The following is a 12424-nucleotide window of genomic DNA, read 5'->3' on the forward strand; positions in this document are numbered from 1 at the left end:
AAACTGATTAATACTCAGTAGTCATTGCTGCTAGAAGCAATTGTAATTTTTATGAACTGTTTGCACATTGTACAATAATGAACTTACAAATTATTCTTTTCTTGCAAATGACAACTTTGTATGTATTATTCAATATTTGTTCACTCTTGCATTGTTTACCGCTTTTTCTGTCAAGGGGAGCAATATAAACATAGCTAGTACTAACATTTTATTCATATTAACAGCTATTACCTGAAAAAGCACACCTTCAAAACCACAACTGCAGCCTTCATTAGTTTGTAAAGTCCCAACAGAAGACTCACTTGAGTCAGTTTATATTAAACACCCTTAGACTGGCTACCTTAGTAAAAAGCAAAAATGTAAATTTAAAGTCTCATGAATATATAGAGTATTCATTTTTGAAAAGATGTCAGGAATGCATGAACTGATGTATTAATTATGGAGGTGTATTATTCATTTAATACACTTTTTAGATTTTCACATACATAACACATTTTAAGCATGGCTAGGTATGCTAATTAAACTATTATGATATTGTTTTGTATAATTCTCTACTGCTTTCTTTTGCATCATCCATGCAGCCTCATCTAAACAACTCCTTTCTTGCCAGATCTTTTTTTTTTTTTTCCGAAGTCAGGATTGTAAATAACTTCTTTTCTTTCTAATCACTTTTTCCACTCTTTTCTCTTTCAGTCAACTTCTGAGATCTAATGCCCCTCTACCACCTCATTCTTAAGAATTAATTCATTGTTAACTTATTTTAGATTCAAATTTGGAACTAGTTATGGGAGATACAGAGGAAGATACTCGATAGGTATCACAAGAGGACAAAAATGTCAAGCTGACAAATAGATGAGACCCTCAACTTTTTAATCAGTCCGCTACTATTACAAAATGTCAATGCCAATATCTCATCAATAAATAACTAACATTTTGCAAAAACACACACACAAAAAAGGCGAGGTTTTATATCTATATGTATAGAATATGTTCTCTCAAACTTCTTGAGTTCTGAATTACCATCATATTCTAATTTAGGCATACAAACCAAAGCAATGGTGTAATGAAATATAAGAAATATGAGATTCTTGCTTCCTCCATGCTTAGGAATGTAGAGCCCACTTTTCTCATTAACTTTAGGACTGAAATAGAAGAGAGTGTTGTGGTGGATATAAGGAGTCATTGGATTTTACTTCAATAATTCATCCCAGCTTAAAATATCTGTCCAGCAAAGAATAAGCCAGACTTTTAGAAAGTTTATTTTCTGACTTTGTATTCACTTTTTCATATGAGCTTATACAGGCATAACCATGGACTAAATCAAACCAATCTATACTTGAAACAAAAGGAATCAATCAAGGAAACCCTGTTCTATGCACTTAAGTGACAGATCAAAATGAAGTCTCAATAAGGAAAAATTAAGGAAATGACTCCTAAGGTGACTGTTCATCCTGAAAAATGGAGTAAAAATATGCTAAAGGTAAGTACTTAGTTCAGTATTTTATTCCACTGATAATAAGATAGTATATTCAAAATTCCATCATCCTTAAATATTTGGGCAATGACTTTCTTGGTTCCACATTCTTCCAAGAGGAACACCAAATACAGCTGATTCAATTTTTCATTAAGCGTTCACACTTAAGCCATAAATCAAGTGTTTAATAGAAAGTGGCTGAACCCAACACATTTAATAACACGATGTGAAAGTGGGGAGCTTATTAAAGAAACTCACCTTATCTCCAGGACTAAAGAAGAGTTGATTTTCCAGCCTTGTACAGAGTGTTGGAAGATGGTTGAACCAGCCTTCCGGATGATTTTATCAGAGCTGTTGACAAGCGACCTGCTCAAACACAATTCACCATCTCTGTAAGAAAAGAAACAGGCCAGCTTTGTGAAAAGCAGAAGCACTTGGCATAAGTGTCATCATACACAATCATATTTACATTAGTGATTGAAAGTTGGATAGTATTTTCACAAGTTATAAGAAAAGAGAAGCATGATGGGATGCACTCTAGGAGTTAAGTGATGGATATTATCACAACAAACATCTACATACTTTTTTTAGAACATAATCTTTCCCTCATATAAGACAAACCTCAGAATATTTAAAGAAAAATAACTTTCATCAAAGCTACAATGCCAACTATGCTACCCCCCACTGCTTACAGAATAAGCAGTATGATGTTTGGTCAGTATTCTATAAGCCTATAACTTTGGCCATCAAGGTTAATTTTGTTTCAGAGAAGGCATATAAAAGTACTGAAAATAATTTTTCCTGAGGTCTACTAAGAAAGTCTTGTGTATAGCAGATCTGTAGATGTTCTCGATTTTATGGTGTGTTTGCCCACTATTCTTGGGCACTACTTCACTGTGTTCTTACCTTAGCCTTGACAAACAGCAATAACATCATTTAATATGCAATGATTGCAAAGATTATGGGTTTTCTGTATAACAAAGTAATTTTTCAAGCATTGTTGAAGTGCCAGTTTAAAAAGAATTTTTCACTAACACCATTAGAATGAGATTCCCAGGAAACAGAGAAGAAAATTTCTTCAATTCACATGTCCAGTGCTTTTATATTGTTTGAAAAGCAACTACCTCTTTCAATCAATATTCTCTAGTATATATTATACCATGTAAACTGGTAATTTTAGGGGTTTGGTGGTGTTATGATAGTGATAGACTTTTTTTTTTTCATTTAAACCATGAGGACCTGTAGAGCTAAGCAGTTCACTACTGAATAGATGTTTGTCTTTCTGATTTCTGGTAAAAGATTCAGAGAATTAGAAGGCCATTCACTTCTAATAAGGAAGAAAAAGCTTAGCTCTTCCAGTATTTGTACTGGTTATTTACATGTAAGCTTTATAATTTTTGCTTCTCAAAAGCATTGCTAAAAAGCAGCATGATTGTTCAAAATCCCAAAGTCTGAATGTGTGTGTATTACCTAGAAATTTTTTTCTACCAATAGAAACATTGCCTTTTAACAGCTGTTGGAGGATTCTAAAACTGGAGGCTGATTTTTTGGTTCTTGCTTTACACTATTTTTTTAATATGTAGTTTTAATTTGAAGCAAGTCCCTGTGCTGCTTATGAGATGATAGGAAAGCCACTCCCTGCAAAATTTGGAACTCTATAAAAATTAATGTTTTACACGGTTCTACTGATGAAAATGACACATTTGCATGCCTGTGCAAGGCTAATAATAATCATTTTCCAGAGGTCATTTAGGATGTTAGGAAACAGAGTACATTTTGCTAAGCAGTGATCCAGTCATCAATTTTCATATTATACTTTTAATGATAATAATTACATATGAGTGAAAATGTGGATGTGCACAAAAGTTAACCTTCACATTTTAGTGTGCACCTCCCAGCAGGCATAAATTATCACTATTTTCATGGGAAGAGGCAAGGATCTTTCCAATCTTCACTCCATTAACAGCTGCCAGTATCTTTTCCTTCTACCACAGACTGCAAAGATTAGAATAATAACTTTTACAACCAATATATTTTCATAGGAGCAAAATTATGCATCAGATCGAATTTTTAAAACTTTTTTAGTATTGTAGCACTTAATCATGGGTGTAGTTCTACCTGTACAATGGATTTTGTAATGATATACTTAGTTCTATTGGAGCCTTATCAGAAGCTCTAAAATTAAAATTCAAAAAGTCATTTTTAAAAAGTACAAATCCATTTTTTGTGAACACTATGCCAATACCGTACTTCACCACCATTTGAACTGCTTCTGTTAAATTGGTGATTGGCTACATGTCAGGCTTTTGTCATTGGAAAGAACTTTAAATGGAAGTGGGTGGGTACAAGTAGTCAGAGTTCTCTTTCACACTCAAAGGAGTCATCTGAGCCTAGAGAGCATACTTTTTTTTTCTGCAAAGTTAAACAGGGATATTTTTGCACATGATCTAGGTTTCACTCTGTCATAACAAAGATTCCCTTCCCATGAACTCAAAGCATGAAGGATATTTCCACCCACCGCTTGTTTCTCATTCTAGTTTGGACTTGACATCTGAACAGCTGCACTGAAAACATTTCTTTTTTTTTTTTGCATAAAGATATCTACAAAACATCAACATGCAATTTTAAAAGGGAAGAGTCTGAAGACATCAAAGAAATCACTCAACACTAAAGAATGCAATTTTCCAATATTCCTGCTTATATAGTGCTGTGAAAAATTCAACAAAGATGATAATATAAAACATTCACTGTCAGGGAATATTCTTACTTTTATCACTTAATATCTACAAATCTCTTGTTGGTGTTTTCTCTTTGACATGCGTTTCTAGTCTTTGTGAAAATTTGTTTCATCAGTTCTGATATACATAACAAAGGTGATTAAATACACTTTTGGATATCAGGTCTCAACAGCCAGGTCTACCCCACTGAAGCTCTGAACAACTACTTAGCTTTAGAATGAAGGTGACCAGATTAAGCTTCCTCATTACCTTAAACTTTTAAAAATCCTATCAACAAAAGAACTTGAAACAAACTGAGTTTGAACCCAAGCAGGGGACAATTCCATATTCTAGTCCCAAAGTGTCAAACAAATAAAGATGTGATACAGTGTAGTGTAATTATAAAGATAATCTATGAAGTGGAAACCTCGGAATGCTGTTTTCCAAAACCATCCTCCACCTTTAAACAAATTGAAACTCGCTTGTCCTAGCCATAGTCCAAGCACCAGTGTTTAGCTTTACTGTCAACTTTATGAATGCCAGAACTCATAAGTGTTGGTCATTTAGTAACATAATGTAAGCAGCTTTGAGGGGAGAAAAAAAAGACATGTATAAGTCAAGTATATTTAAGTCTCATTTTAGTCTGCCAAGCTAGTTTCAGGGAATCTAATCAAAACAGACATCTTATACATCATCTAATTTTGTCACACTTGCAACTTCTTTCCTTGTTAAATAGGCATGTTCATGTATTGTGTGCAGGAATCTTAAAACCCATTTCCAATATACTTTCACCAACACAGAAAAAGTGAAAAGGTGGGACAAATGTGAAGCACATGCAAAAAAAAACAGAAGTCAAAAATGACCCACTTAATACTACCGATCATCGGGGTAAATTTGTTAATAAAGTCATTCTAACAATCAACACAATTTATCAAAGAGAACGTGGCAGTTTCAGATGGTCACTGGTGACTGCTTGAACTGTTGGGAATGGTCCCTTAACTCGCGTTGCACACACCGCTGATGCTGTTCTGCTAGGAGAAGGTGGATGCTGGACAGGAAAAGTTCCTCAGCTACTGTTTTCCTCCCTGCATAGAACAACTGTTCCTTACTGAAGAGTGATGGGGCACTGACTTTGCATGGGGACTCTGCTAAAGGAAGAAGGGTGGGATAGAGAGACCACCGCCTATCTGGTGAGAAATGCCCACAGGAGCGGCAGGGACGTTGAATATGAACCCAGAAGAATGTAAGAGGAGAGGACTAGGTTGAAACTACCGCCCACCTGCAAGGCTCGCAGTGCCCCCCAAAGGCTATGGACTGCCTCTGTTACTTCACTTTTAAATGAAGCTTGGGTCTGGGCTCCAGAGCCTCTTTCCTCTTTTAGTCGCCTCAGAACAAGGCTTCTCCACATAAGCTCACTCGGAGAAGAGATGAGTTAGCTGAGAAGCCAACTGCTCCACCAGAGGCACTAGTGGGGAGTTGAAAGAAAACCATGTGCTCGGGTCACAAGCTTTTCTCCGAAATGTTTCATTCTGGCGGAGGAAAAGGAACGAATGTCCAGAGGCAACAGCTACCCTGCACTGCTCCTGGCAACGTTGGCTCCACCGTGAGCTGCTGAGTCTGAAGCTCAGGGCAGTCAGAATTCCTCCAGCACGTGTATGGAGACGCTCTCCGCAACCAGGTCCCGGTTTTGCCCGAAAGGACTGCAGTTGCGGCTTTTAATTAAAGAGGAGGAGCTTTGAACGCGAATTTATTGTTTGACTGTCAAAATAAAAAGGAGTCACAAAATGTTGACTCCTTTCAGAAACCCTCTATCCCATCTCCTCTTTATCCAGCTCTGGCTGCTCGTTCTCTGAGAGGAAAGGCTAGACACCGGGCATGCCTCTCTTCCTCTTTTGTTAACTCAAGCGACTGCCTCAAGCCTTCTCAAATGAACTGGGACGAACGAAACTGCCGCTCCGCCGGCAAAGGGTTCAGGCCACAGCTTAGTAGAGCTACCCAGGCACTGCGCGGCTGATTGCGGTTCCCCACCTCCGTTCCCCACCTCCCAGGGCTGTGCCCACCCTCCAAAGGCTTCCAGAAAAAAAGGCCACAGAAGAAATGTCACTGTGAAACGTGGGGTGTCCTGGATCTGTTATTTCCCCCGTGGCACCAGGGTGCATGCCTCCTCCCTGAAGGCAGTTTACCCAAGCTAGGAAAGGATTCCTTTCCAGTATTTGGAGACCCTGTTCATCGCCACGCCCACTCCTGCTCACCAGGGTCCCAAACCCTTAGAGTCCTGTAGAGGCTGGGGCTGCTTTGTCTAGGCTCGGGCTCATCTTCCGAACCCATCAGTTCAGAAGGGAACAAAGAGCCTCTACTCACCAGCCCCAGCCTCCGCCTCTCCCAGGAATTCCCACGCGCGGGTTCACCACCTTCAAGACCCCTTTGTCTGCCTGGCAAAAACAGGTCTCCTGGGGATGCCCACACCCCTCCTAATTTTTTCTTTTCCACCATTGACATGGATTTTCAACCCCCCCCCACTTCTGTGTAGACGACCTCACATGATTCTTTTATTTATTTATTTTATTTTCTCTGATACCGACCTTGAATAGGTTTGTTGAAGCATAAGGACCATTCAGCCCACTCCTTATTAGCTTTCTTTTCTCCTACAGTCCCCTTTGAATGTGGTACTGTTAGGCTAGCTTTGTATAGACTAGCAAGTCCTTCCACGAGGATACACCTGCGTCTTGCTCACTTAAATGCGACTGATTACTCAGAGAGGAGCAGGGATATTAAGAGCTGCATAAACTTTCACAGTCTGTGTTTTAGCAGCCCCGTGTCCCCGCCCCCATACAAACCTCGCACACAAAAATGGCAAGCATCCTTCTTCGTTTTAAAAATGTCAGAGACAATTTTAAAAACAGAAGGAAATCTCAGCCAGGGCAGTTTCCGACTGCAGAAACCTCCAGGCTTGGAAGAATTTCCGAAACAGGACTTTTAACAGAGTTGACAAGCAGGACCATATCCTCAGGAAAGAAAAAAAAACAAAAAACAGTTTCCAAGCCTGTCAGAGACACCAAGTTACAAGGAGCTCTGCTCTTGATAGACTTCAAAGGCAGAGAGGCCAGGGAGAGAGGAAGGAAGTGTGGTATTTACAGAACTTAACCGGGCGGAGATTTTGAACCCATCTTGACAAACTCAAGAAAGAGCAATGATATAGTCTGTGAAGGCACAGTTCCCAGGTCCCTTCTAAAACTATTACCATGAAACGCAGGAGTTTTATCCCTGGAGGAGTAAATAAGGGATTGTCCTTATTGGCACTGTAATTTCTAATTGAAAAAAAGAAAACAGATCTCACAGGCGCCTCCCACCACCACCAAAATCAAAAACAAACAAACAGGAAAGACTAAAGAAGACCCATTTCCTCCTCTGTGAACTTAAACTTCTGCCTTTCGAGAAAGACGCTTGTTAGAGTGTGTATCTAGACTGTCAGGACACAGAAGGTAGGAAAGACAAGGATGTGACGAGTAAAAACATCTCTCGAGTTCTGCTCAAGCATTAAAATGACAAGGGCACACGCTCTTTGTTGACACTTCTGCAGTGACTTTTCTTTGGTGAGCGGCACCCTGTGCCAATACATCTGCTGCTGCTGCCGCCGCCGCCGCCGCTGCCACCACCACCACCACCACCACCACCACCACCACCACCACCACCACCGCACAGGGCAAGTTAAACTCATACTAGAAACAGCATGGGAATCCCACACAGACCTCCAAAGAGCCATTGTTATCTAATTCATGGCACTAGCCACCCGCAAGCAAGCTCGAACCAACACACACAGCACTCCAAACGTCACTTATATGCACACTTCACTGTGGCTTGACTTTGTGTCATATCCTGAACATGCATTTACCCGATGAGTTGCGTCTCTTGGTGCTCCTCAGTTCTTGCTATTTCTTTTGTCTTATAAAAGATCAGAAGTAGACTTATAGTGCAGATGGTCCACCGCTTTCTAATGGAGCGCATCTTGGGTGCCCGGGAAAGTCCTGGTTGCCCCAGTTCCGGCACCTTCTCTTGGTATAAAGACTCCGTTTTGGGAAAATAGTGGAGGGGGAGAAATCTGAAAATTGCGATGGGAGCGTGGAGCCGAGATCCCAGAATCAGGTCGCTAGGATGTTCTGCGGTGGAGCTCTCTGGGTTCTCCAGCGCTGCCCGGCGCCCTGCCGCGCAGTTTGCACTAGCCAGGCCAGGGTCGCTCAGTGCCGTCTCCCCGGGGCTCAGGTTTCTTTTCAAATGTGACACCTTGTGCATTGGAGGTGGCGGTCGCTTCTGCAGCTGAGCTCGGGGGCGTCACTGGCCCTTTCCTCGCCGTAACAGGGAAATGATAAGCAAGGCCAGCCAATCACCGGGCTGAGGGGGCGGAGGCTGCTGTTGCCTTGCGTTGCTGGCGGCTGCTAGGAGAGTAACGTCGTGGGCACGGTCTGCACTATGCCTGGGGAGGAAGCTCACTGTCGCACGCGCGCGCGTTCTCGCGCACATACTCAAAAAACCAGAGGCACACACAGATACACCCCGACCGTCTCCTAGGACGCCCAAACGTCAAAGCCGCGGATCCGCCAGCGTCCAGACCATCTGACTACATCAATGCAAAGAGTGGATCTGATCTGAGAAAGATGAGAGACTCATCCCACCGTAGGCATGCAGTTGATAGGGTTAGGGGTGGGATGAGAAAGGAACCTGTTATTGAAAGCGTGGTTGCTAAACACGCATGATCGCACTAGCGAATAAACCCGTCCGTTGTAGAGTGACATTCTGCCGGGAAGTGGAAGGAGGACGTTCATTATTCAATGCACAACTCTGTCTGGAAAATACAAATGTTCACAGGAGCCAATGAGCTGGTCTCGGTCAAAATGGGTGGGTAATGAGAATCCCAGCTAGAAGCTTTGCAAGTGAAGTCAGAGGTGGCATTGTGAGGGTTATGGATATTTATGTGACCCTCTCGTTGTCATTTGGAAACTCCTCACGAAGAAGTGAAGTCCACTGCCTTTTAAACTTAACTGCAGAGAACCAGGATTCAGAGAAAAAGAAGCTACCACGGGACTGGACTCGGGCACACCCACAAATACACAGTCTAAGGAAAGAAGAAAGCAAGGGTTGAAAACAGGACAGGCAGGCCCTTCTGGAAAATCTCACTCAAGTGTATTGGCCTCTGATTTTCACCCCTCCTCCAACCTAGCATTCTCCTTACTCCTATTGTGTTGTGCAGCTGGCGCGCTTTCTGAGTTCTGTGTGTGAGCACCTCTCCGTTCTGAGCTTCCGGCATCTCCAAGAGAGCTGACTGCAGGGGCTTATCACACCTAACATCTGGACGCTTCCAGCATGAGACAGAGCCTGGAAGCCAGACTCCTTCCTATCTGCGTGCCTTAGCCCCAAGATCCCTGAGACTCTGACGTCTGCATTCCTGCTCCTTCTGGCTGAGCATTGCCGCTGGACGTCCATCACTAACCATTTAAGTTCACACTTTCCACATCAGGAAATGATGAGGCCCACCACCAGGACTTGGCCATCCTTGGACTAGAGGAGGAATTCTGAGTAACTCCTGGAACAGCATGAAATGAAAAGACATCACTTTTGCTTAAAACCTGGGGTTCCAGAAGTTCAGGGATAGAGTTTGCCCAGCTGCTGAAATCTCTAAAAATAACACAACAAAGCATACTGTCCCTTCCTGATGCATGCCAGCCTCTACTCGAGGTTTCCTAAGTTAAAAATCTCCCAAGTTTTGAGAGCCTAATCTCTGCAGCACAGCCAAGCAAAGGGCTGAGTCTAAAATGCACCAAGGAGCAAGTCATTATGAGCCTTTATTGACCCTGCAAGTGGCCTGCCGGGAGCCTTTCCAGTTTATTGATGTCTAGGCAAATCCTGCTTGCCTTAATGCATTTTTGTTACACAGACTTCTCAACTAGCAGCAGGGAGAGAATAAAACAGTATCTTATTTGAGTTTAAGGGAAGTGGCATTTGTGGGGGTGTGCCTATGTATCAATACAAAAGAAATACAGTAACTATAAAACAAAAAAAATGCTGTTTATTGCAAGGCAAATCATTTTTACATGTAGAATATGTAATTTAATTTTTTCCTACATTAATTCATTTTTCTTCACGTAAGGACATATTTAAAATCTATTTTTTGTTTTTTACATGTTGCCCTTTTGCTGTTTCCATACATAACCAAATATAATGTGCCCAATCAAGAAAGACCTTGACTTTAGTTAGAATGCACAGTCATAAATTTAGTGTAATTTCTCACAAATCGGCAAAAACCTATCATTATTCTCAAATCTTCATAATTGTTTGGCTTGGGTAATTTACATTCACATTCTTTTGCATAGATTGCCATGGTTTGTGGCCAAGCATGAATGTATACAATGGATAACACAAGCACTTTCAAGTAAGTAATCTTCAATTTGTAATATCTAATTTGAATGTCCTAAGAGAGGTATCTTTGAATGTGTGCTACTCAGAAACACCTCTGTTTTTAAGAGTCATTTTACTTGCTTAAGGTACACATTTTAATTGTCTATATACCTTTGTTTCAGCCTTGGAGACCTGGGATTCCAGTTCTTATCATTTCTTATTCCACAGCACTTTGAGATAGTAAAAATACACAGGAGCACTACCTCATCCATGCTTTGCTACATGCTACTCTATTACCCAGGTTTTTTCTTTCTTTTTTATGTTGCCTTTTGGTGTGTTTCTCTGATACAACATGATGACTGATCCTGCCTGGTAGGAAGAGAGTAAGTGTCAGACCAATTTTCTTTAACCCAACTTTCTTTCTGAATAATGGAAGCTCACTGAGTGATTGTCTGAGTCACCACCACTAAGGAGAATATTATTAATGGTTGTAATTTCTTCATCATGGCTTTTCAGTTTTCTTTCTTGGATCTGGGCTAGTCTTTTTGTTTCTTCTCTTATGAGCTTCTCCCCTCACGTTTCCCAACTGAATGACAGAATTATCTTCTTTTCTTATATATCTCCTCTCCATATTATTCTCAATACATCATATTAAACTCAAAAGAAGAAATTATAACATAAAATTTCAAGGCCACAAGAACTGTTTGTGTACATCTGTTTCTTTTTCAAATCACATATATATTCACATATATACACACATATATATATATAATTTGACTGCTTTTAACAATTTGAACATACTGACTCAAAGTATATATCATGTAAAATTACGTCAGTGTTCTTTATAAATTAAATTTTGTAAGCAAAAAGACATTTTAAAATATTATTTGTATACCCTAAAAAATAATACTATGCTCATTATTGGCTGACATGCTGTTGGTGAATATAGCATGCAAAAAGACTTGCTGTCCTGAAAAGTGTGTTGAAATTAAATATATACATTCATACGCATGCACACAGACACACACACGCACACACATAAGTACACACATTGCATTCCCAATAGTAGCTTTTTTGTCAAAAATATGCCAAGAAAATTAAAAGCCAGACTCAGGCCAGTAAGAAGACTCAGGTGGTAAAGGTGCTCACCACCAGTCCCCAACAGAGGAATTGTATCCTCAGGATCCACACAGTAGAATCACAGGATGAACTTCTGCTAGTAGTCCTCTGATCTCCACAATGGCATGTGTGTGAACGAGTGCACGCGCGCGCGCACACACACACACACACACTCACAAAACACAATTAAAACGCAGTGAAAACAGATTCTCCTATTCTTAGAGGGACAATTTTGTGGCATTGAGCAGCAACTGTCTTGCCTCATGTTTTGTGACTTTGATTTATTACAGAATGTTTATTTCCCACTTTTATCTACTTGAGGATGGATCAGTTAGCATTTAAATGTATAAAGCAAACAATTCTGTTGGAGATCACAGACTTTATGCTTTTCTTGTTACATAAGATTATGAAAACATCAATTTTTGAAAAGTAAGTAGTTGGACAAATTAAAAATAGCTTTCTTATAAAAGAAGTTTGAATTTCAAGCATATAAATGCCTAATCCATCAATAAGGGAATACTACTGTGGAAGATGGATCAATAGACACTTATTGGAGGGAATTTCCATTGGGAATAAGAGAAAAATAATGACTCCATTGCACATTTGACCTGTAACTCCCTACATAAAATAAACAATTGACCTTTCCTCTCTATTACCACAATCATAATTCCCTATATCCCACTTGAAAATCTGTCAATACCTATAGATACCATGTGCATCGTGG

At 40.3% G+C, this 12424-nt stretch overlaps 1 protein-coding gene across 1 annotated transcript in view; it reads right to left on the bottom strand.

The window, feature by feature from the left end:
• Positions 1-8760, bottom strand: part of St8sia4 (ST8 alpha-N-acetyl-neuraminide alpha-2,8-sialyltransferase 4) — a 97178-nt gene extending 88418 nt beyond the window's left edge. The window contains exons 1-2 of the mRNA XM_028879084.2: positions 8084-8760; positions 1733-1864 (exon numbers count right to left, since the gene is read on the bottom strand). Of these exons, the coding sequence (XP_028734917.1) occupies positions 1733-1864; positions 8084-8481 (530 nt within the window). The 5' untranslated portion in view covers positions 8482-8760. The remainder of the gene's footprint in view (positions 1-1732; positions 1865-8083) is intronic.
• Between the last annotated feature and the right edge of the window lie 3664 nt (positions 8761-12424).

The sequence above is a fragment of the Peromyscus leucopus genome, chromosome 13 (genome assembly GCF_004664715.2).
Source record: "Peromyscus leucopus breed LL Stock chromosome 13, UCI_PerLeu_2.1, whole genome shotgun sequence".
NCBI classification, from domain to species: Eukaryota; Metazoa; Chordata; class Mammalia; order Rodentia; family Cricetidae; genus Peromyscus; species Peromyscus leucopus.